At 36.6% G+C, this 26,361-nt stretch overlaps 2 protein-coding genes and 1 long non-coding RNA gene across 3 annotated transcripts; 1 reads left to right on the top strand and 2 right to left on the bottom strand.

Moving 5' to 3' along the window:
* Positions 1-1,854: 1,854 nt before the first annotated feature.
* On the bottom strand, positions 1,855-7,523 carry LOC137717618 (endo-1,4-beta-xylanase 1). Its single transcript, XM_068457035.2, has 10 exons — positions 7,028-7,523; positions 6,874-6,936; positions 5,782-6,110; positions 5,544-5,694; positions 4,957-5,312; positions 4,711-4,870; positions 4,213-4,565; positions 3,896-4,073; positions 3,256-3,792; positions 1,855-3,111 (listed from the first exon to the last, which is right to left on the bottom strand). The coding sequence occupies exons 1-10, from the start codon at positions 7,103-7,105 to the stop codon at positions 1,996-1,998; spliced, it is 3,321 nt and encodes a 1,106-aa protein (XP_068313136.2). The 5' UTR covers positions 7,106-7,523; the 3' UTR covers positions 1,855-1,995.
* Positions 7,524-14,316: 6,793 nt separating this feature from the next.
* Positions 14,317-15,144, bottom strand: LOC148695265 (uncharacterized). The gene is made up of 3 exons (XR_015965684.1): positions 14,979-15,144; positions 14,809-14,884; positions 14,317-14,685 (listed from the first exon to the last, which is right to left on the bottom strand). It is a non-coding gene; the product is annotated as an uncharacterized LOC148695265 (long non-coding RNA).
* A 7,901-nt stretch (positions 15,145-23,045) lies between these two features.
* LOC137718586 (zinc finger CCCH domain-containing protein 23-like) lies at positions 23,046-24,632 on the top strand. The gene has a single exon (XM_068458136.2). It carries the CDS (start codon positions 23,122-23,124, stop codon positions 24,238-24,240), a length of 1,119 nt encoding a protein of 372 aa, XP_068314237.1. The 5' UTR covers positions 23,046-23,121; the 3' UTR covers positions 24,241-24,632.
* The last annotated feature ends 1,729 nt before the right edge of the window (positions 24,633-26,361 follow it).

Raw genomic sequence — 26,361 nt, forward strand, 5'->3', positions numbered from 1 at the left:
GGGCGTAGGAAATTTTTAAGAGAAGGAATTTCTATTTTTTATTTATTTATAAAATAGGGATTTGTTGTGTGGTTCAATGTGGTTCACATCATATTTAATTTTGACGATTCAACTGTTTACTTTTTAAGTTGTAAATATTAGCCAAATTAGAAAATATTTAAAACATCTAATTGGATTTAAAGAAATTAACAAATACATTGTTATATAAGAAACAAAGAAATTTTATTTTGATAATTAAATAGACAAATAGTTTCGGATTGAATTGAATTTTTGTAAGAATGATCTATGAATTGAGATTTACAAAATAAATGGTTTGGATTGTTAAAGTTTGAAGTGAAATGACTTCTACACCTAATCCTCATTCTTTTTTAAAAAATAGAAATCCCTTTGCATAAAAGGGGTTGTGCGTGCGTGTGTGAGAAGGGAAGGGATCTCTTTTTATTATAAAAATAGAGATGAGTTGTGCGGCTCATATCATTTCAAACTTTAACGTTTATTTTTTAAGTTGCACTTTATAGATCATATTTATAAAATATTAATCAAATCGAAAATATTTGAGGTATCTAATTGAATTCAACGAAATTAATGAACATTTTATTCTAGGAAAAATTTGAAATTTTATTTTGATAATTAAATAGATAAATAGTTCTAGATTGTATTCAATTATCTCAAGAATAATTTATGAATCATGACTAAGGATTGTTAAAAAATTTCCCAACTAATTTCCATTGAATATATATCGCTAGTCATAGTCACAAAGCTAGTAGCTACTAGGCTACTAGGCTACTAGTAGTAATAGTCGATGGTGGGAGTCTATCAGGTCGATGTGATGGGCATTGTGGGACATTCCTTTGATAAAGATGTTTAGGGTTTGGGCCCTTCGTATGGAGAAATTGTAATTTGAGTCTCTCACAAATGATTGGTAGGATATAGAACTTAAGCATGTTCCTCCCCCGTCCGGAAGTTCTCCATTGTTTTCTACTTATTTAGCATGTTTAATGTGATCCGTTTGATGTTGATCTCACGCTCCATATTCTCTCTCTCTCTCCCTATATATATATATATGGAAGCAACCAATGAGAGATTCATTCCTGTGGAACGATACTTTTACTACATATTTTGTACCCAAAAATAAAGTTCCTTTATGGAAATATGTGAGCAAAAGGATAACTGTCAATATTGGCTAAATAACTTGTAGTTAAAGTGATTTCGAATATTAAATGTACACAAAATTTGGTTTCAGACCACATTTTAGGTAGCAAAATCATTTTTCACGGGTCAGATTTATTTTGACACGAGTATGAATGGGATTAAAGACGACATGATTATTAAGAATGTTACACGACAATAACATGATTTACCCGTTTAGTATTCATAAGTAGAAAAATATCCATAAAATGTAATCTTTTCAACAAACAAAAGAGTTAAAATTTTCATCTTACCTTCAACTTAAAAGGGTTGACCGGGTTAGTTGGTTACGCCACTACGTACAGGTGTTAGAAGTATCTCATTTTTGCGTTAGTTAGGTTGACCCGAATGACAAAATTACAAATGAATTATTAACAACGTTAAACAATTTGAATTATGACCCAAACACAATAATTGCCAACCGTATCAACCAAAAATAACTATTGTCAACCCTAATCCGTATATTTGATTTGGTTTTCAAGTTGTGTTATCGAGTCGTGTGTTGTCGAAAATTGTCACTTCCATCTTGCAATTTGTCCATTGAACTTCAATCACTTTATGATTACCTTCATGAGCTTAATAGGCTTTTCATCAACCAAAACATTGGCCCAACTGATAAGGCCGGCAACATCAAAAGTTTCAAGGCCTAGCAGAAGAGTCACAAGATTCACAACCAACAATATGATACCTCATTTCTTTAACTCAGAATTACAAACCCTTGACATAACAGGCAACATTTTCCTTTGACATTGCATAAAATACGAAAACAACGAAAATAATGACCCTTTATTGAGCTGAGCAGCAACTTTAGAGAGCAATGGAGACCTCCACTGGGGACTCACCCTTGTCGACGACAAATGTTTTTACAGGCTTCTTTGAGGCAGTAACAATTTCAACACTGTATGCTCCTGGGAAGCCCCTAAACCTGAACTCTCCCTGCTCGTCAATGTGGCCATGTGCTTCAGACAGCCACTCTTCCTTGAGAGCCAAGTAACGTTTCCCTGCTTCGTTGATATCCCCTTCTGCATTCACTAAATGCGAATTTTCCCGACTCATAAACAGCTCCCAGAATCCCCAGAGCATTACACCTTCAACCGCGGGATTGGCAAATGCTTCACGAAGCATCACTTCCAAATCGTCTGCTCTAACATATTCATTAGTGGATGATACATCAAGCTCCGTGAACCAGATTGGTAGGCCAAGAATGCCTAATTTGTCAAGAGCAGAACAAACAATTGGACCCACTGGACTATCAATATGTCCTTGGATGCCAATGCCAGCAACAGGTGCACCTTGTTCCTGCAAATCAAGGATTTGATCAATGTATTTTTCTGGTGATGATCTAGTATCGCAACCATCCTCAATGTGATAATCATTCACAAACAGAGTTGCAGATGGATCCAACAAGTTTGCAGTCTTGAACATGTTGGCTCTGATATCTTTTCCCAGTTTGTCCTGATAGAATGAGCCATGCAGCATCTCATTGTTGACATCATGGTGCCTGAACTTCCCTTTGTAGCGCGTGAGAAGATCTGTTAGTCGATTTTGAACAGCTGTTGACAAGTCACTCTGGCTCAATGTACGGATCCATTGCTGCACTGTGTCGATGACTTCCCAGAAAATACAGTGGCCTCGCATTTCTATGTTGTGATTCTTGCACAAGTCCACCATATCATCAGCATCCTTGTAGTTGAAGTTTCCTTTTTGTGGTTCAGTCCAATACCACTTCAATTCATTTCCAAACACAGCCCAGTTGAAGTTTTTAACAAAGAAAGCAACGAAATCTTCATTGTCAATGTTTGTTCTACTTATACATGTCCCAATTGGAAAACTGTTTTGCGATTGTTTAACTTTCACAAAGCTGCCAAGCATGCTGCTTGAGTCCGACCCTGAAAATTTCAGGACAATATCGCACTTACGAATCTGCATTGCAATAAAAGTGAAAGACTTCAATCAGAACAAATTAGAGAAAAGCTCATTTGAATCGTCTATACTTTAGGTTCTTATTGAAGCAATGCTTGGTGAGGAATGATGCTTATGAAACAAATGAGACAACACATCATTTACCTTATCAGTCTGCCTCTTCAGATGTCTAAATCTCGCTGGTCTGTCAACGGGGAATATATGAAGTCCGGCAACCATTAAGTCTACACCTGCGGCTGGACCTTGGATATAAACCATTACTTTTGATGGTTGCTTCTCAATTCTGAAGGAACCACCGATTTCATGCCATATAGTGTCACTTGCTTCAACCTGCCCTCCATTTACCCACTGGTTGTCCACGCCGAGGGCAATGTTGACGTTCTGTGGACCAGTTGCTCCAGCACCAATCCGAACCCAAGCAGATACTTGATATGTCAAAAATAGTTTCAATTTGTCACCAATCGTCTGAGCAGGACCCATCCAAGTCTCCGTGCGCTTGGTTACTAGAATGTAGCAACCACTTAAAGGTTCATGCGGTCCAAGGCTCTCTATTGCCATTGGAGGGAGAATATGTGGTGAACCAGTTCGGACACTCAGAGTACAATTACCAAGCGGAAACCACCCGTTTGTGCCATTACTCAAATTGCTGTTCTCAATTATATTTACTCCAAATGCTGGCAACTACAGAAACAAAAGCCTATATTTTAGTGTGTGTCTACGAATTGAGCTCGAAGAAAACATGCCCAGACAGTATTAGAGAAAATGAATCACTCATTCAACCAACCTCAATGACTGGTGGAGGTGAAGGAGGAACTTTCTCAGCATGCTTGACAACAAAACTATTGACAAGAATATCTGTTCCCGCCGGTGGACCTTCAAGATAAACGACTACTTTTGACGGGGAGCCGTTTAAAAGGAACTTCCCTTGCAACTGTGTCCAATCCTTGTCTGTTGCCTGCACACTTTATAGCACACCAACATCCATTAAGATTAACGCGACACAATGGAAAGGGAAATGATTTCTCATCTGATAGTACTTAGCAACGAAGAAACAAATAAATCACAATTTCATTGGAAAGAGACCGGGAGAAAGATAATAACTTAGCAATGCCGATATACTGTTCACGCTGATTTGGTGACTGCACCCATAAGGTAGCCCGGACATCAGCAGTAGTGACATTGTTGCCAAATATCCTAACCACGGTGGTTGCCTCATAAGCTAGCTTACGCTGCACTCTTCCAGTGATGTCCTGCTGGATGCCACTCCAGCTCTGTGTGCGTTCTGTTGCAGCTACAAAAACCTTTCCAGATTGAGGGACGATTTTCCCATCTCCCATTGAGTCATGCAAAACAATTTTGCAACCTCTTCCGGACCAATTATTTAAGGCATCCTCAAATTTCGGGTTTAGGATTATATTCTCTTCTCCATCATTGAAATTCCCCGTCCTTCCACTCTTCAAAATATACATTCCAAAATCAATCAGAAATAGATGAATAAAACTAGATTGCTGTGGTGGAAAACTTCTTGGACAAGTTACTGCTACACTTAATTGCTATTATTTATTATGATTCCATATATAAGGAGCAAGAAAAAAGTACCTGGCATTCACTTGGGCTCAAGGAACAGATCAAAACTGATTTTATAATAAGGTCAACTCCAACCGAAGGCCCTTCCAAATAAAATACAACCCTATCAGGTTTTGTCGACAGTGAGAACTTCCCATCCAAATTTCCCCACCTCCCCTTTGATACAGTACATCTGAAGGCAGTTATTACTGTTAAAACAGATTCCTTTTTCCATAAAGAAAAAGAAAAATGCACTTGACAGAATAAAAGCACCATTACCTTCCAACTTGCAAATAGTTGGTCGCTGAACCTCGGTATTCCAGCTTCAAAGTTGCCAGGACATCAGCAGAGCCCTGAAGAGGTCCGCAGACTCCAACACATGCTGAAACTAAATATGTGGAGCCTGGGGAAATTCTCTGTGTGATATCTTGCTCCAAACCTTGCCAACTTTCCTTCCGATTTGTAACAACAGCATAATTGCCTGCTTTCACTTTTGGGTGACCAGAATCGGCAGAAACTACAAAGCCATTGCAGTTACTCGGGTGCCAAGAATACAGTCCTCCAGAGAAATCGTGGTTCACTATGATATTTGTGGCATTTCTGCTACTTGAATTCACCGAGTTTTGGTTCTCAGACTGACAGAAAAGGAAGAAGTCATAAGAAAAAAATTAAATGTTTCATCTCTTACACTTCTGCCATCTCCCAAAAGCTCATTTGAAGAAAAGAAAACCAGCTGTATATCTTGTTTCTTAGCCTCGGAAATCTGAACTACAGCCCTTAAATAAGCAATCTTTTTCTGCGTAATAAAACTGTGATTCCATATGTACTTCAGATGTAGCAACAAAAAGGACTAGAAATAGAAGTACCTGGCCCTCAGAACAAGAGATCATAACTGATTTTATATGAAGGTCAACTCCAGCAGGAGGCCCTTCCAAATAAAACACCACCCTATCAGGCATTGTCGACAAAGAAAACTTTCCATCCAAACTTTCCCATTTCCCATTTGATACAGAACTTCTGCAGGCGATCACTACTTATAAAACAAATACCTTTTACCATAAACAAAGAATAAATGCGCTAACAGAAACAAAACACATGATTTACCTTCCTATTTTCACATAGCCAGTTGCTGAGCCTCGGCTTTCCAGCTTCAAAGTTGCTATGACCTCAGCAGATCCCTGAAGAGGCCCCGAAACTCCCACACACGCTGAAACCGAATAGGTAAATCCAGGGGAAATTCTTTCAGTAATATCTTGCTCCAATCCCTGCCAGCATTGTTGGCGATTCATAACAACTGCATAACTTCCTGCTGAATCCACAACAAAGGCGTTGCAGTGATTGGGGTGCCAAGAATGCAGCCCTCGAGAGAAATCATGGTTCAGTACGATATTTGGACCGTGACTACTTGCATCAGCAACATTTTCGCTCGAAAACTGCCAGGGAAAGAACAGGTCACGATAATATTGGTGCAAACGCATGGCTGTTAGTTTCTCAAAATCTACCATGATCAATTATTTTACTCCTCAAGTGCTAAAATTCAGTGAGATGCTCATATAGCAAATTTGTAGACTTAATTAGCATGAAAACGCTTTTGGGGTTTCAATGCAACAGGGTGGAGGTAGATTGCGGTAGTGTGTGTTTGTACATGAATGTATTCGTCAATATTTGCAATTCTGCACTTCATAGGTAATCATTGGTGGCATGCCCGAATGCATCCAGCAAACATCTAAGAAGAGCCAACAAACTTTCATGTACAAGAATAAACGCTCTTATCATCCACTTTTTCAGTCAATTCTTACCATCCACTTTGGGTTCATTTGGTATTCAAGCTTTCTTAAAATGACTAAAAGCGTTTTAGTGAAAATATTTTTGGGTTCCAAATTACTAAAGATTGGTTCTAAAAACATTTTCACAAAAAACGCTTGTATTTCCAAACGAGCCTTTAACTTACAAGTCATTTGCTATTTAAGCTCTCTTAAATCTTAACAAAGAGCAACCCCATCCAAATAAAAAGGCAAAAAAAAAAAAAAAAACCGTTTTCTTGTACAAGTATAGTATAACAGCACCGTAGTCTGAGACGGACTAAAGTGTAAACAACATGAAACTACAAGGACGAAAGTGCGACCAAATAAATAATACGGACGAAAGTGAAATCCCAAGTAAACTAGGAGAAAAATAAAATAATAGAAACCGAACCTCCACATTGTCGGTGGCATTGTTGTTGGTCTGTTGGTTCTTCTCCATGGTTTCTTTGGATCCCTAAACCAAATTAAACACCATTTCCGATCAATCAAACATAAACAGTTTATGGGTAACTGCAGTTTCCCCCGACAGCTAAAAGACAACATACCTTTGGATGCTTCTGCTTCTGATGATTGCTGTCGTCGGAGACTCCGCTCCTGAAGCGCCAAGGTATGAGCCTCCTCATATATAAACCCCACGATCCAACTGTAAAAACTCAAAATTTGCCGGCGGAAAAGTGAAGCCTACGAAAAGCGCGGGACCATGTTTTACTTTTTATAATTTGTCTGGGTTTAATCCAGACTAAAAACAGTTCGATCGACAATCCTTAAAGGCAACAGTTCGATCGACTTGTGCGAAATCTCGAGAAAATTAAGAAAAATCTAATCTTCGGCTTGCAGATTGGAATGCTTGAATTGGAATGGACGCTCCAGACAACTTGAAATACGATTCCTTCTTCTATAATTTAGTCCTTGATTGTAAGACATCTGAATGCCTATTGGCTCCTAGCCAGCTAATTAGAGGTGCGACTGGGCTTTCAGTTGGAGAAATTTTTTAGCGTGCGGCAGCACTTAGACCGTCCGTCACACTAACTGTATTCAATTGGGAATTTAAAATATTTTAATAGATTTTTATAGAGTTACACTGATTTATAGATATTCTATGTAAAATTTTGATTCTTCCTTCGAAATCTCATAGGAAGATATGAGATTTATGCATGCTTAAAATAGACTACAAAATTTCTTTAATTCCCTCTAATTCCTCAACTTTTCCAAATTCTTTAAATTCTAATTTAATACACCTAAAATGTTATAAACTTCTTTAAAATTTTAATTGAATACACACGGATTTCTAAAGATATTAATGAACTATCTTAAAATCATGATTGAATACACATTGAATTCAAGATAATCACTTAAAATCCATATTGAATACCCTTGGATTCATTAAAAGAACTAAAATCTCTCAAAATCTCAATCGAATAAACCCTCCTAAGTATTATAATACAGATAAAAAAAAATTATTTAAGCATTTAACCAATTGTACCGAGTGGAGTCCTGACACGTTGAAATTGTATTATTACACTTGGAAATTTTTGAATTTTTCCCTTGCCAAATTTTGTACACTTCCAAACGCCCATGAAATTAAGATTTTAGCAAATCAAAATTCAATTGTGTGCGTGTGTGTGTGTGTGTTAATTTTGATGCAACATGATGAAGTATACAACGAAAGTGATCCTTGGCGCAATGAAAAAGTTGTTTTTTGCGACTGAAAGGTCACGGGTTCGACTTGTGAAAACGGTATTTTTGCAAAACAAGAGCAAGGCTCTGTACGATAAATGTTTCTTGTTGACCCTCGCAAAGCAAGGAGTCTTATTAGTCTAGGGCTGCCCTATGTTGGAAGTGTACAATATTTTTATGACATGCTAAATTCATTTGTAACAAATATTGGAATTATTTCGATTTTTTTTTAGTTCATTAATATTTTTACACTAGGAGAAGGGGGAGTTCGGCTAAGCCACACAATGAGCAGCCTAATTTAGTATCGAATTCGCAATTCACGAGATTCAAACCTTAAACGTCGCACTTCTAATCGAAAAGAAATATCACCAAACCCTAATGCTGAATGACATAATTATTTCAATTTTTAATGTTTCATGCATTGCTATACGAAATGAAAAAGTTTGTGAGTCTCATATTACAATTCATGAAAAAATTGGAATTTTTTGCCATATTTACTTTACACTAATCACGTCAGGTTTGAATAACGTAACAACTTTTTTACAAATGTATAATTTTTTTTATAACAAACAATATTATCTCAATGAACTAGTAATAATGTGCATTAAATTTACTTTTGGTGAGAATTTAGAAATAATCGAACCTGATACCTCTTATTTATAAAAAAAAAAAAAAAAATATCACTAAACTATAGTACTAAATGTTTGTTGAAATGTATAACTTAAGTGTACATTTTTGCGCGCATCCGAGAAACCTTCGACGGTGTTACTGAATCATTTCTACCCAAGAAGCTCTGAATCCGACCCAGTGTAGACATTTTCTTGGCAAACTTGTGGTCTGATTTGGGCTTGTCGTGAAAATATGGACTGCATGCATGTCTCTCCACTTAAAACCCAGAAGCCCAAATGTTTCTTTGAGCTAGTTAAGCCCAATTTCAAAAACCCGTTGGCCCAACCCCATAAGATAATCCCTTGATTAGTTTTTAATTAATCCTTCTCCATTTAAGTGATGCTCCAATATCTCTAATATCTAATCTAATATTAGAAAACCAGAAGTCAAGTTTGGTGTCTCAAGGCTTCACCAAAAATAATTGAACTAAAAAGCCCCTCAAACAAAAAAAAAAAAACTACCTCAAATACAAAGCTACCTAGAATTTATGAATATTTCATGATGGATATTTTCGTCAAACTCAAAAGTAAAATAAAATAAATAAAAAAGGAAAAAAAAAGTAAAAAAATTGAACGTGTGATTCAAACCTCCACGTTTCCTTCGCACGCGTAGCATTGTTTTTTCCCCTATAACTTCCCACCCCCACATCAGTATTTCCTTTACGTCTCTGCCTTTGCAAACAAAGTGGAACGGTTATAGAGAGGAAATAAACCGCCAGCAACAAGTGGGTACAAAATTTCAACAACGTGGCTTCATAAACTCGACTAAAAGCTTTCAAGAGAAAAGCAAATGAATTTTCAATACAAAAAGGGAGCAGTGGTTTTGGGTTTTTTCTTTTAAATTTTAGGTTTTGCTTTGCGTTAGACCATCTCCAATGGTTGGGCTAAAAGCCAAATTTTTTAGCTCGGAAAATTTAGCTTTTAGCCCAGAAACAACTTTTCTGCTCCAATCGTTCTCGCCTAAAATTTTAGCTCGGGATTATTAAAGAATGAACTTATGCTATTTTTTTTTTGTTAAATTAATTTTTTTTTAAAAATAAATATGTAGACTATCGTAAATTAATTTTATGAACATTTTAATTTAAAAAAAAATTAAATTCCGATAAATATTGGGTGTAGTCCACTCCAATTTATGGGCTAAATTTTGGGGGGAATTTGGCATTGGTTTAGCATTTAGCATTTAGCCCAAAATTTCCCTTTGGGTTGGAGTGGGTTTGGGGTGAAATTTTGGGAGGTAATTTGGCTTTTAGCCCACCATTGGAGTTGGTCTACAGAGTACTGCTTTCTTTTGTTTGTTTTGCTTGCTTCTGTTTTCTCTACTAATAAATTTATTTGTATTTTTAGGAAGACAAGTTTGGTAGAAAGAAAGCGCCAGAGCGGCAGCAAAACGTGCAGTCCATTGATGGTGCTGTGACTAATGGGAGTAGTTCATGTGAAGAGAACAGGTAATGGATTTGATCTTAGCATTTGCTATATTGCATGGAATTTGTAGAGTTGGGCTCAATTGTTCTTCATTTTTGTCTGTTTTTCAAGCAAAAAACTCGTCAACTCCTTCAAATGGAGTCTTATTTGCATGATGAGATTCTACAACATTTTTATATGCGACATGTTAATTTTCATGGAGGATGTCTTCTGGGAATTTCAGTGCGAGAGTTCTGTGCTGTTCCCGTGGATGAGGAAGCGATGCAAAGGCATCTTTAATAATTCATATGCCTTCTGGAAATTCCAGTTCGACGGTTCTGTGTGTTGTTCCCATGGATGAGGATGCCTTCAGGAAATTCCAGGATGAGGGTTCTATGTGTTACTCCTGTGGATGAGGAGGCGATGTAAAGGCACGATTTAATTTTGACGATGCAGTTCGTTTGTTTTTTCTATTTACTCATGTCTTTTTTCATTATGTTTGACTGGATTTTGATAATTTGATGATGGTCTTTCGGTTCTCATGTGGATGCTTCGCCTCTGACTTATGTTTAGAGAATTTTTGTCTTTTAAATAACTTTTCTCTACACTAATTGGTAGCGAAGAATATATAGCTCTTCTCTTCACTGATATTAATATGCAAGTCATTGTTATTGCATATATTTTTTCCTCATGTTATCTTTTCTTTTGTCAAAAAAATTATTGCGTTATTTTTCTTTTTTGGGTTTATGTAGGAATAGGAAAAAAAAAATTATAGTGGATTTCAACAAATTGAGAATGGACACAGATGATAGAAGCAATAATTTAGTTTTACATATTGAATATCTTCAGTTAATGTTTGACTTCACGCATAAAGATATTCTTGATTTCTTGGTTTATTAATTTGATACCTTTCATAATGTAGGTCACAAATTAAAAACGACACACCCCGACCGAGATCAGGGCATGCTGGCCGTCACGTGGAAGTGACGTAACCATGTGCACAGTGCGGAAGCTAAGAAATAATAATAAAAGTACGAATAAATAAAAACCAAGCTATACACCAAGTAGAAACATACACGTGCAAGCGTAAGTGTGAAAAATAATGTTCAGAGTACGGAAGACCTAGTCCTAGTGCAATCCAGGAGAAACAAACACTAAATAAACACACCCAAATGTGGTCCTACACTAGTGATAATCTATCAGATATGCCGTGAATCCCTGGAGAGCCACCAACAGAGCTATCCAAACTAGAACCTGGAGGGGCGCAAAACAGAAAGTGTGAGTGGGCAAAAACAAAGATTTTCAAAATCATTTCAATATCAAAAGTACTAACCCCTCGTCGTAAAACCTGTATAGTTTCCCAGAAAATAGAATATGCACATATATATAAATCATGCTCAGAAATATGTCATGTCGAATGCCTCTAACTAAAATGCAAGTACTAAGGTAATGCCAATCAATGCCATGTAATCTGTCAGCCGGAGTCACCTAATGTGACCTGTACGACTGAATCTAGAGCTCAAATCCACAACTCACTAACTATATCTGCGCACGAGTCGGAACCACCTAAAGTGGTCTGTACGACAAGACTGGGTGTAAATAAATACACTCAAGTGCTACGATCACGTGAAGACTGGACGAATAATCGCAGGTCACCTACGAGTCGGAACCACCTAAAGTGGTCTGTACGACAAGACTGGGTGTAAATAAATACGCTCAAGTGCTACGATCACGTGAAGACTGGGTGAATAATCGCGGGTCACCTACGAGTCGGAACCACCTAAAGTGATCTGTACGACAGAATTGTGCACCTAACTTGGATCCAAGATGAGCGTGTGGTGTGGGAGGTGAACATCATGTGAAGGACTGTGCCCTACTTTGGGCGGGAGCACTAACACCGGGGGTGCAGGTTATGAGCTCTCTATGCATCACAAATCACTACTAAACATAAACATAAACCATAACTTACCTGGCACTTACCTGTGCGTCCGCAGCACCAAACATATATATATGCAACTAATAATGCATAATTAAACTGGCAAACATAATGCATGGCATATAAAACATATAGACGTTTCATTTCACTTTCTAGGAAAAACACAAGTATATAGGTATATACGGAAAACCAAAAGCCCACTCACTGGTATGTAGAAGGGTCGTAACCCCCTTGCCTCGAGTGACTGTGCTCGTCCTCGGGATAGGTCTCGTCTATATGCGAAACAACTATAAAAACGTTAATTTAAAGCACATAACCCAAACTAGGTAAAAACTTCTCATACAATGCTCAAATGGGGTGTATGAATACACCAACGTAATCAACTCAACCTCACGAACATCCCATGTTTTTAAAATAATTTTCTGACACTGCACGCGCCCCCACGCGCCAGCCAAAGCACAGCCACACGAGCCGCCCACGCGCAGACACGTGCCTGGCACTCTGACGGCGTCAGGAATATTCCGTTAACTTTGACAGAGTCCGTTAAAGTTAACCTAACGCCATTAGGAATATTCCATCCAAATTAATGGAATATTCTGTCGTCTTCTCCGGCCAACCTCCGACGCCGTTGCCAGAAAACCGGGAAAATTTCTAAACTTAATATCTCACTCGTTTTTCACCCAAATTTCACGAAATTGGTACCAAAATGAAGCTAGTAACTAGAGGAACAAATCCTTGCCACTTTCAAGCACTAAAACCAATGGAATCTCGCCGGAAAAACTCCACCAAATCCGGCCAAACCTGCAACTCACGATCCCGACGTCCAAAACCTTCAAACAAACCACCCCGAGCTTCCTAAGGACCTCACCAAGCTTCCTACAAACTTGAAATTCCCAAAAACACATGAATTTACGTGTGAATGAACATTGACCAAATCGGGGATCTTGAGTTCGACGTGAAAACGAAGGTTCCCTTACCTGAAATGGGTATGGTTGAACTCCTAAGAACCTCACGAGCACAAATGTAAAATTTGCTTCCTCGATCTACCATGTTTTTCAACACTTTGGTTCTTGTCCGTACAAACTGATGAAGAAGAGAGAGAGAGAGACAGGGATACGGGATAGAGAAGGTCAACAGAAGAGGGTGATGAGAATGATGATGGATGTGTGGCTGAGATGCAGCCAACCAAGTACTCAAAGCAACCACACAAACAATAATTATCCATTAGGGGCAAAACCGTCATTTCACCCCTACGGTATGAAAAATCCGGGACGGGCTGTCACAAAAAATAATTATAAGAATGTTTTTATGCGTAACCAAATGCAATAAAGAAAAAAAAAACTTCACAATGTAAAAATCCCTCCAAACAACAAAATAAATAAATAAATAAAACAAAACTGACAGAAAAAATACATATAAAAATCCCAGGGGTAATTTTGTCAGAAACAGAAATTTATATTTCATTTTTTTAGAAAATTTTATTAGAAAAAAAGGAGATAAAATTTAAAAGAACAAACGTGGAAGACACAAACTCAACCACGTTTGATGCAAATCAGTTTTCAGAGAAAAAGAAAAAAAAACGAAAAATGAGATATAATGAATTTTAAAAAAATGATATAAAATGAATTTAACCCAACCAACCAACACCACTCCTCCTCCATTTTAGGAGAGCGAGAGAGTTTAATATCTCACAAAAAAAAAAATACAAAATAAAACGTAGTCATAGTATTGTAACAAAAAACAGAAACTTAAAATTGTTTTTATTGAAAAAAAAAAGGCGCGACCAACTCCACTCCTCCTCCATTTTCGGAGAGAGAGAGAGAGGGACTAATATTGTTAAAAAAAACAGAAACTTAAAATTTGTTCTATTGAAAAATGAAAAAAAGAAAAAGAAAAGACGTGACCAACTCCACTCCTCCCTATCTCTCTATCCTCTCCGTGCGTTCAATCGTGCAAAGGTTAGTATCAAAGAGAAACAAAAAAAATATAATGAGTTAACTCATTATAAATAAAATCGTCATTATAATGAGTTAATAAGAGGTCAATATCTTTAAATGAAAGAATTCTATAGAGAAAGAGTTTCAATAGGTAATTAACTCCATTTTCGGAGAGAGAAGGGAACCAATATCTCATAGAAATATTGTTAAAAAAATAAAAAACTTTTGAGAAAAAAAATTATTGAAAAATAAAAAAAGGGTATATTAAAATTCGTTAAAACATGAACATATCTCCTCTAGGGGTGGGCACGGGCCGGGCCGGGCCCAAAATTGAAGGAACCAGATCGGACCCGTTCGTAAATACAATGGGGCGGGGTGATGCGGGTTTTGGATTTTTCAAAATTGGATCCGGACCTAACTCGGCCCTTTTGAAAATGGCCGGTTCTTACGGGTACCCACGGGTCCAAATCTTTCACTCATGCCTAAAGTCTAGTGGTCTTTCCTCTTTGTTCTCCTCATTCGAAGGTTCACTTCTTCGAACAACATCGTTATCGGCGGTTCCATCAAAACAACCACCGCAAGATCTGCACTCTCAAGGCAAATTAGGAATTAAATTAGGGTTTTCACATAACTCTTTCATACAAACCCACAAATCCAATTTGCCTTCTCATCGGCTATGAATTCAAAGAATAAAAGAAAGGGAATACCTTAGGGTTTCTGAATCTAAGCAATTTCAATCAATTCCTTTGTGATTTCCACTTCCTACTCATCGACTAAAAGGTTCTGCAAATAGGGAAAAAAAAGAAGCATTGATCTATAATTTCAAGTCCCAAATAAAACATAAAATTTCAAGTTCACAAAACCTAAATAATTTCACCTTGTGATTGGGTTGCAGATGCTCTCCAATTCCATCTTGTCTTCGAACTCATCGGCATTCGATAACTAGTTGTTGTCTAACCACTGGATGGCAGTCTATCGATTGAGTCCTCAATCTTCTTGTCCTTAATGGAGTTTGGGGATTGTGTGGAGAAAAAGAAGGTTTGAGTGGGGGAAAAAAAGTGAAATGAGTGAAAAAAATAAAACAAAAATAAAGAAAGAAAGAGTGAAAAAAAAAAAAAAAAAAAGAGGGTGAAATGAGTGAAAAAAATAAGTCAAATGTAGTACAAGTACTAGTGTACTGCACAAAACCAACGCAGTACTTGGACTTTTGGACCGGAAAATTGAGTGGGCTTGGGAGAAACGGGTCCGGGCAGGGCCCTGTTTCTTGGGCCTTTTGGACCCGCCCCGCCCCGCCCCGTTAATTTCTCGAATCCACAGTAGCACGATATTGTCCGCTTTGGGCTCCGACCATGCCTTCACGATTTTGTTTCTGGGAACTCACACGAGAATGTTCCAGTGGGTCACTCATCCTAGGATTGCTCTGGTGCGAATTGGCTTAACTTCGAATCCTGTGAAACCCGAAGCCAATGAGCTCCCAAAAGGCCTCGTGCTTGGTAAAGATGGAAATATACATAAAAGGCATACAAGATCCATTCCCCTGGGCGATGTAGGATGTAACAATCCACCCCCTTTAGGGGCCCGACGTCATTGTCGGCACACATCCGCCCAGGGATTGGCTCTGATACCAAATTGCCATATCCCGGCCTAGGCCCCCACCACATCCGAGGCTCGACCCCACCATAGCACGATATTGTCCGTTTTGGGCTCCGACCACGCCCTCACAGTTTTGTTTTTGGGAACTTACGCGAGTAGAACTTCCTAATGGGTCACCCACCCTGGGAATGCTCTCGTATGAACTCGCTTAACTTTGGAGTTCCTATGGAACCCGAAGCCAGTGAGCTCCCAAAAGGTCTCGTGCTAGGTAGAGATGAGAATATACATATAAGGCTTACATGATCCACTCCCTTGAGCGATGTGGGATGTAACATGCCTTCTTCACATGCAATGCTATTTGAATTAATTTGGTGAGATTCTTGACTCAAAAGGCTTTTGCCAACCATTCATATCTATCTTCCGTGAAATCTTGGTGCTTTTTATTTCAATTTTCTTATTCTTTCACTCTCCTTTTTGTTATAGGGTCAAGACGATTCTATTACGCTCCAAAGTTCAAAGGTTTGAGTAAATTTGGTTAAATCTCAATCTAAATTTGCCTTTTCAGTTTCTAGGTTTTTTTTTACAATTTATCTTCTTTTAGGCGATGAATTTGATGCACTATGTTGCAGCTTTTAGTATGTATATATGAGTTTATATTTAGTATTTCTAAGTCAATTTTAGTTTTTTTAACTTATTCCTTTGAAATCTTCATTCTGCATTTTTTTAAATTTCAGTCCTTCTTTCTCTGAAATTTTTCTTCACTGTTACTCCACCGTTGTCTACAGCCATAATTTTTTGGGTTTTTTTTCATGGCAATAAAATGCCAATTTCACCCTTTGTAGTCTCGAAAATTCCCGACTTTGTACTCGAGATGGTGACCCAAGTCTTCGTTTTCTAGCATTCGGGGTGGGTTTTGTCATATAAATAAGATTTTATCAGTTTGCGGACCTAAAATTTAGGCCTTTGATTTTCCTTTTTTTATTGTGAAGTTTTTTGGTAACTTTGGAAGTAAAAAAAAAAGAGGAAATTTAGAGGAAATTGAAGTAATTTTTTAATATTTTGAATTTGGTTAGATTATGAGTTTCAATTTTGATTATCTTAATGGGCTATTCGTGTGCTTTGGTAATTAAAAAAATTATTTATTTTCATTCTCAGGATATTTACAAGAATACCCATAAAAAATGAAGAAGGAACTACCTATTGATAAGATCCCAAACAAATGTGTCTCTATTTTTACACCTGGTTGGGAGATATCTGTTGGAGTAAAAAGTACTGATCTAAGCCAACTGATTCTCAAAGAGTGCAAAAAGAAGAAGCATGAGCAGTATGTATTTTAAATTCTTTATTAAATTTGTTACAAGAAATTCTAACATTATATATACCTTCAATATATAGGTGAAAAATGCTATGGAAGAATCAAAACCTTCAACAACTCCTCACATCATAAGAATTTGGAATAAAGTCCAACAAATTAGGTACAACACCATTTCTTACCTATTTATTTTTAATGGTATTCTCTATATCATTCCACAAATTAATTATCTCAAATTATAATGAAAAAAATAAAATAAAATTCATCTATACAGAAGAAAAAATAGAAATTTTCAAGCAGAGAAAAGCAAAGTGCTTCTCATTGTAATGAATTTTAAACAAAGTAGCAAAACCTGTGAAAAAAAAAAACAATTCATATGCAAATAAAATTAAAGATACCTTATTATAATGAAAGTAGCAAAATAAATAGGTAAATTAACCTCTGACATAGAAAACGAATTTTAAGTTTCTGTTTTGTGATTGAACCGAGAGAGGGGGGACTAATAAAATAAAATTTGTTAAAAAAAAAAAAGGTAAATACTTCATTTTATTTGCGTATGAATTTTTTTTTTTCACATGTTTTGCTACTTTGTTTAATTTTGCTACTTTGTTTAAAATTCATTATAACAAGAAGTACTTTGCTTTTCTTTGCTTGAAAATTTCTATTTTTTCTTCTGTATGGATGAATTTTATTTTATTTTTTCATTAAAAGAAACTCATTAATGAGTATCTACAAATTAATTATCTTAAATTAAAAAAAAACAATTTATGAGTGCAGGAAAAAGATTAATAGTGACCAAACAATTTTTTTAAATACGGTAAGTTTTATCTTATTTTCGTACTGAAGTATACTATAAATTCAAATTGGATTCAATTTTTAAATAGAAATAAAATTGTATTTTTTGTCAGTTTTACAAGCATCATACCCCGTCTCAAAGTACAAAGGTTGAATTACAAGATTAAGGTAACATTTCTTACTATTTAAATTCGTAAACATGATTACAATTTGTTACCTCAAAGTTGACAAATTATTTATCTTTCGGTATTCTAAAAGTAATTGGAGTAAAAGTATTGACATGAGAAAATTGTAGGTATTTAGGTTAAATTGCTTACAACCTTTATATTTGGGATTGTGCATTATAGTTAGACTTCTTATTTTATCCTCATTGCTTGCAGATTAACTATGAAAATCTAAAGCATCAAGTCCAAGCAAATGGGTGGCAAGCATGACTTTGATTTCACACGTAGACGCTATGTTTACATATGTACATGTTGTCCATATTTTGCTTTGCTTATATTAGGAGTTCATCCCTAGCTAGCCTATAACTTTTACTGAAAACTTATGAATCTGAAAATTTTGATTTAAGGACATTAAATGTTATCAGCATGTATTTAGAAATGAAATTACATGTCATATTTTCCGATTTTTTTTTTAATAGTTTATGTTTTCCCATTTTATCTTCGTTGTTGTTTTAAAGGAAAAATAGTAAAAATTGTATGAAAGATTACTCACATATGTGCAAATTGGAAGGAATATATGCTGCTAAATTCTTCAACGAACATGGCAATATGACAATATGGCATGCATAACGATAACACCATTATCATAGTAAACAAAAAATGAAATCCACCATTTTTAATCCCTTATTGACTAAGGAACCCAACTCTTGATTTTCTTCCTGTACAATATATAGGGGTAAAACGATACTGTTGGATATAAGAGAATTCTAACTACACTGAGTTAGATGATTGAAAAAAATACCAAGTTAGATGATTGAAAATAATAAGAAATTGTTGTGATGGACACACCCCCACAATTTATAAAATAATCATTTATAAAATATAAGAATATCTAAAACAACATATTTTTAGGGCGTTACGCGCCTGTGATGCAATAATGCCTCACACACACGTTAGAACAGAGAGGCTAGTACTTTATTAAGTGAGTTAATCTCATCTTATGTTTCATATCCACCGGACATTCGCTAAGCACGAGGGATTAAAACGCGGACCGATGAGATTTATCTTCCTATAAACCACCATTAAATCATAATTAACTCTTTAAGTAACGTAATTAGGGCAACCAAATGCATGGAACTCAATGATTATCCACTAATTCACCGTCATGCACCTAGTTAAATTAGCAAGCATCATATCCAACACTAAAAGCTTGCCTTTTTTGCACATTCTTTGAAAGCGTGGGTAATGTGATCATGTGATCTGATCTTTATTAAAAATTCAAAAGCTAATCTCAAAATGTAAGTTCGGAATCAACAAAAAGATTTTTAGAGTGCTAATAATAATTTCTAAAAGAAAAGTTATAGTTGCGTGAATAAATTTTGGTTGTTGACATAATAGTGCATCAACGGTTAGAGATTTAACGATCCAAGTCGTCTATCTTTTAGGTCTTTTAAAAAAAATTATGTCTACCATAAATTACACAAATCTAAAACCACATGACCATTGGATTAAGAGTTTAGAGTTTCTTTGTACGTTTTCTTCACTATAAAATGAATGTTTTAATGCTTTAGATTTGTATAGGTTTTTGCAAAGCTGAACAATTCTAAAAGATAGACAATTCTAAAACGCTAAAATAAATTACAGAGTTAGGCTCAAAAAAACGTATGCAAAAATTGTATAAAAAAATGTGATGCCATGGCTCCGCCCTCAATGAATAAAAGAGTAATTAAATAAGGGGTGTGTGGACACACACCTCTCAATTTACAGCAGTTAGATCAAATGAATTGAAAAAAATCAAATCCCATAAAGTAACAAGAGTGCGTGAAAAATAAAAAATAGGTGTGTGGATAAAATCATCGTTAAATTATTATTCTTGAAAACATCTACTTCTCATTAAAACCGGGTGTAAGATTCAATATTTGATTTTCGTCATTTGAATTTATTTTCCTACGTTTTACGTTACAATTATTGAACTTTTTTTGTGTGCATTGCAAAGAAAACTGAGATTCAATTGTATGTACTTATATTTAAGGAATGAGGATCACAAAGAGGATCTTAGGAATCATCATATTATATTCGTTCATTATACATCGTGTGGTCAGCTTTCGTTAGATACTAATCGTGTTTAATTTAAATAAAAAAATTCAAAATAACTTTTAACCACATGATGTACGATAAACGGATAGGATATGAGGATCCGAACGGAATCTAAATCCATATTTACGTACCTATAAGTTTTCATATGGTGATTTTTATTTTCTTCCATTAGTATATTAGTGGTAAGTAATTTTTTTGTGTGTCTAAGATATGTGTTAGTTTAATAATAAAAATATTAGGGTAACAATTTGAAATTTAAATGTAATATCATTGATAGATTTGTAGTAGGTAGAAATTAGTTCCGTTTTTAAGGCTTAATTATGGATGTGTTTAATGTTTTTTTATGACAACATTACCTAGTAAGGAATTTTATTTTATTTTATTTTTCTTTTACAATGATAAGTTTTTTCATGATAATCTATCATTTCGAAGATTTAAAAGACTCGTATAGACAGTTACAAGTAGAAAATTGATAATGCCAAATTAATATGATGTGTCTCAAGATATTTCTCATATAATCCCCTTTAATTATATACATATAGGGAAAAGTAAATAGTAAAAATTATTTCCTCCTCAAAAGGCGACTGACTCGACAAGATCATGAGAATCTCGAGGAAGAGCAAACGGGGAGCCACCTCAGTTGCCGCGCGTAAGCCATCGGAGGCCTCCGCTGTCAGGGGAGTACAAAAGCGGGTCACCGCCACCTCGAGACACACCCAAGCCACCAACCACGTGTGCTAACCTGAAGGAGCTCACACGTGCCGTCCGTACATATTTTGTTGTCTGCAAATTACATGTAACCCTCCCCCGAGTATTTACGAACCGGGACAAGTATACTGACCCAGACGTGGCCCATTGTCAAAATAAGAGACTCACCGGTGAGTTTACAAATACTCACTTTTTAAATTTGATCAAATAATATTTTAATAAATAAATATTTTGTTGTTTTAGACAATAGTACAATGTTATTTAACTTTTTTTCCGACTTTCAAAAATAAGAAATATGTGTAATTTTAATTGGATCATATTAAGGGTGAGCATGTGTTGGTTTGGATCGGTTTTGGACCAAAATTGAAACCAAACCGATCTAGTCAATTGAGCCAAAATTGCAAACGAAACCGATTAAGCTGGGTCTAAAATTGATCAGTTCGGTTAACCAACATGGACATGTTGGTTTGGTTAGATCTCGGTTTGTGTGAAAACGAAAATACATAACACATTTATCTTCCAAAAGTTACAGAACATATCATCAATATGAGTGATTGCTCAAATGAAACAATAAATGAAGCAGCCTAAAGAGAGTACCAAAGCAGCAGCTGCTGCATTTTCCAAATGGTCCCCTTGTTCTTCTCCAAATGGACTCTTAAACTAATCAGATTTTGTTTTCATATGGTAAAAACACGGTAACTCGTATATAACTAACTATTTATATTACTATACGTATTAATTATAATTAAAAATAAAATTAAATATATGCGGGCTGGTTCGGTTAACAGCGTCCTAAAAAAAATGGAATCGATTAAGATCAGTGCGGTTCAATTTAACCACCAAAAATAAAAAAAATAAAAAAACCAGACCAAACCATTGATGCAATTCGGACGATTCATTCCGTTTTTTTTTTATATTTTAAATGTAGCCCTAGACCATACTCACCAGTAAGTGCTTAAATATTATTCTTACATTTTTGCTTACCTGTATCACTGACACCTTGACCTGCTAGATTAAAGATGGACCCGAAATCTGCGTGTGGGTTCAACTCCGGGGTGATAATTGTACTCAAACCAGGATCGTGATCCGTGAGTCCTTATAAAGCCAAGTAGCTGAAGGACATGAATGCACAATCCATAGAACTGTTATGAATAAGTTGTGTAGCAGTGTACTAATAGAATGCAGTCATAATCCAAGTGGTTGGAATGTTGCATGATTTCATTGCTCAAAAGCTTTGCTCCATCTTATCTTCCTCTTTTGTTTGATCATGAAGCTTATCGTCCATTTGTGCATGCTTTTAGATTAAAACACACTCAATAACTAGATAATTAAACAATTTAAAAAAATATTTCTTTTATTTTTTATAGGGGCCGGATTTGTGAAACTATTTTTTTACACAATTTTTTATACACGTTTTTACGAGAATCATTTTGTAATATATTTCAACGATTTGAACTACATATCTTTTACATCTTCCCTCAATCAATCATCATGTCTAGCAAAAATCACTTAAATTTGAAACGATATGATAATTGGATTAAGAGTTTTAGGGTTTTTCTTTGTAAAATTGTGTTCATTCATTGTCTTCACTGCAAATAAATGTCTTAATCATTTTCACTAATTAAACCCAAAGTGTCATACTGACTAAAACAAAGTTGTGTAAAAAAATAGTACCACATATCCTCTCCTTTTTATATGAAAAAAAGGGTTTCTTTGTGTTGAATGAGTCGAAGTACCAAATTATTATCCGACGAGAATCGAAACTTTATCGAATTTGGCAAGTGACCAAATAAATATCTGTTTAGATGCCCACCAATTGTTGAGGAGTTATAAAAAATAGTTATTTTTGGTTAAACCATTGGCTTTCCATAGATATTTTACAAGAGTTAATTGATCGCGGTTACATTATTAACTCCACCACGGTTAAATCCAATCCCCACTTTGTGACTTTGTGGACTACTTGACATTATTTAACCTCTCGCACTCTCTATAAAAAAAAATTTGTTGCGACGATATTACAGATGATATGTCTTAGTTAGAATGATAAGAAATTTTAATTTTTAAATTGTTAATTTTTTAGCATACATATCTTATTATTTGTTTACTGACATGTGGTAATGATAAAAATTTTTATTTTTTAAGTTATTAACATTTTAGAATAAATATCCTACAATTTATTTAATAACACGTGATGTACCACTCCATTCCATTCCATGTACTGGCCATATTAAAAATCTCTCTCTCTCTCTCTCTCTCTAAAAACCGGTTATATATAAGTGCGATTCAGCGACTTATTACTTCCGCATTCGAAGAAGCTCCGAAGCCTGAAAGGTTCAAAGCCCCACCCGAAAATGATGCTCGGAGAACCGACCCGACTTCACCCCACTCTCCATGTTCCTCCCTGGGACTCACTTGACGATCACGTTATTCATACCCCCACATCACCCTTCTCCATCCCCATTCACTCCGGTAACTCTAACGGCAATGCCTCCAACGGAGGAGACTACTCCCCGCTCTCCCCAATGTTCCTCGACTCGCTCGCCGCGCTCCACCGTTACCTCCCGTCTAATGAGTCTGACTCGCTGGCAGAGGACCCGGACATGCCCATGAACCCGATCTCCTGTGACCAGTTCCGGATGTTCGAGTTCAAGGTCCGGAGGTGCGCCCACGGCAGGTCGCACGACTGGACCGACTGTCCATACGCCCACCCGGGCGAGAAAGCCCGGCGTCGCGACCCTAGAAAGTACCACTACTCCGGTGCTGCATGCCCTGACTTCCGCAAGGGCCACTGCCCGAAGGGTGACTCGTGCGAGTTCGCTCACGGTGTTTTCGAGTGCTGGCTCCACCCGGCCCGGTACCGGACCCAGCCATGCAAGGACGGGTTGCGCTGCAACCGCCGGGTCTGCTTCTTTGCCCACACGCCCGAACAGCTCCGGGTCCTGCCCGGTCAGAGCCCGAGAACCCAAGGGTCGGGAGCTTTGGACTCGTATCCATTTGGTTCGTCCCCCACCTCGATCCTGATGTCCCCTCCATTATCTCCGCCGTCTGAGTCGCCGCCAATGTCGCCAAACAGCCCTCAACTCGGCCGTAACTCGGTGAGCAAACTTGTTGCTTCGATGCGAAACTTCAAGCTTGCTAAGATGAAAATGAACTCTCCGCCTGCATGGGGGACCCAAATGGGATCCGGGTTCGGCTCTTCACCACGTGGGTCAGCGTTCCGACCCGGTCTTTGCAGCCTTCCTTCGACCCCGACTCGCACAACGGGTCGGGTCGGACCAAACCCGGTTGATATCTGGGACCAGCCGTGCGAAGAGGAGCCGGCAATGGAGAGGGTGGAGTCTGGGAGGGACCTCCGAGCGAGAATGTACGCGAGGCTGAGTAAGGAGAACTCTCTTGGTCGAGTGGGACGAGTTGACTCGGGCACGTCGGCTCCCGACGTGGGCTGGATTTCGGATCTAGTCAGCGAGTGAGTGTGCGTGAAGACGACGAGTCGTGGAAAACCCTGTCTGCTGGGTCGACTCGTTTGTCGTTTTTCCGTTTTGATTCATATTACTGGGCTGGTGCGGTAAAAATCGGTGGCCTTTTGATTCTTCAAACCTTTTGGTGTGAATAGCGCGGTTAATTTTGAAGCTTTTTGGCGTAAATAGTCGACGTGGAGCTGTGTAAAAGTTAATTTCGTTTTGCAAATTTGTACAGATAAAAAAACAATGAAGAAGAATTTTGTCGGGGCTGCTGCTGGGTATTTGATCAATGTAATTGTAATTTCCTTTTCTTTTTTCGCATGTTATGTCAAATTTTCTCGGATAATTATATTTGTATTTTCTCCTCTATTATATCTCAAGTTTACTATTTCTACTTGAAATACTTTAAATCACCGGTGCGATCGGTCGGTTTTGTTCTTAGTTTTCTGTATATTTGAATTACATAATTTTTAACCACAGCAATTGGTCCGGTAATAAGAGTGTGGATTACGGTTTTTCAATAAACAAAAAATGTGAGAGTTTTAGGGTTTGATCCTTCGAGCTGGTAAGTTTGTTTAACCGTGTTTGGTATCGTGAAATTTTTCATAGCATCTCTAGGTTCAAAATGAGTGTACAATCGAGCCTTGCCAATTGTCCTCATTTTTAAGGAAAAAAACAAAAAAATTACATAATTTACATTAACCAAGTTTTAGTCATTCTAATGTGAGATTTATATTTGTGTTAATGAATGCATGTAAATTCATTAATGAATTTGGATTTTATATCCTAAGCAATGGTCTATGAACCGTAACGAATTTAATATGAACTGTTAACAAATTTGACAGTATAACCAACTTAATAAGAACTGTTAACAAAATTGACGGTACAACCAACTTAATAAGTACTGTTTAACAAATTTGACGGAATATCTGATGGACCAACAATGTGAATCTGTATTGAGGAGTAAATAGTGTTATTTGTGTTACAAATTATACATAAATTGTAACATATTGGATCACATTTATCAACGGTGTAAGAGATCGTCAAGTTAAAAGACTACACAACCTAATTTCGGTCGCTGAAATCTTTTACTGTTAAAATTTTTGTTCATGCCAAATTTTCTGGAGATTCTATGAGGGGTAACAAAAATTATGATGGAAAAAAAGTTAACAAAACTTTTTTATGGGGTATTTGGGATGCTAGGAACAACCTCCTATGGAACCGTTCAACTGAGCCAAGGGGTTCGTTTTGTGGCTGCCTGTGCCATACGGTTTAGTTTGTGTTCTCTCCCCTCCAAGTGGAAGCTTTGGCTGCCCAGGAAGGCTTGTCGTTGGCGATTGAAATGAGTTTTAATTATTTTATTTTTTTAGTGTGATTCTTTTTAGATCGTGAAAGCTCTGCTTCAGAGTTTTCTGAATAAGTTCAACTTGGGGCATATTATTGAAGACTTTAAGGCTTCTCCTTTCAGGATTACTGGAGCTTCGGTTGCCCATATCCGTCACCAAGGCAATGGTACTGCTCACCACCTTGCCCTCTCTGCTCTCCGTATGGATGAAACCTCCTGCTTTTGGTTTGAAGAACCCACTAATTTTATTGTTAATTTACTTGGTACCGATTGTCTTTGAGGCGGCTTCTTCTGCCGGCCTTACTTTGTGACTGTTTGTTATTTATCAATGATTTTTTTTTAAAATATGATTTTTTGTAAAAGAATAAAATCTAATTGATGCTTTAGCTTGTAGAAGCTTGAGTTCCAAGCTTATTATATAGAAAATAAATAATTTGCAGTAAAGTGGGTCCAATATAAATATTTTAATAATTAAGAATATCATCTATGGAATTGAATTTCATTCGGATTCAAATTGTGAAGATATTAGAGATTTTCATATTTTAGTCATTAATCGTGTATCATAAGGTTATAAATTATTTAATTTTTTATTTAAAATTAAACACAAATAGTATCTGATAAAAACCAACCATACGATATATGATGAACGACTAAAATATAGGAATCCTTAGGATCTCCACAAAATGAATCCGAAGATGACCCTCTTCTATCATCCATGGATTAAGAAAATGATTAAAGATGTGTAAAGTATGATTATATCCACCACTACCTTTGTCAGTAAACAA

This window comes from Pyrus communis, chromosome 8 (assembly GCF_041283825.1).
Source record: "Pyrus communis isolate YQ-2024b chromosome 8, ASM4128382v1, whole genome shotgun sequence".
NCBI lineage: Eukaryota > Viridiplantae > Streptophyta > Magnoliopsida > Rosales > Rosaceae > Pyrus > Pyrus communis.

Excerpts from the sequence above, each read along its gene's own strand:
- LOC137718586 (XM_068458136.2), top strand. The coding sequence starts at position 23,122 with ATGATGCTCGGAGAACCGACCCGACTTCACCCCACTCTCCATGTTCCT.
- LOC137717618 (XM_068457035.2), bottom strand. The coding sequence starts at position 7,105 with ATGAGGAGGCTCATACCTTGGCGCTTCAGGAGCGGAGTCTCCGACGAC. Across the intron at positions 4,871-4,956 it reads AACTATTTGCAAGTTGGAAG|ATGTACTGTATCAAAGGGGA; the intron begins GTAATGGTGCTT and ends AACTGCCTTCAG. Across the intron at positions 4,566-4,710 it reads TGAGCCCAAGTGAATGCCAG|AGTGGAAGGACGGGGAATTT; the intron begins GTACTTTTTTCT and ends TATATTTTGAAG.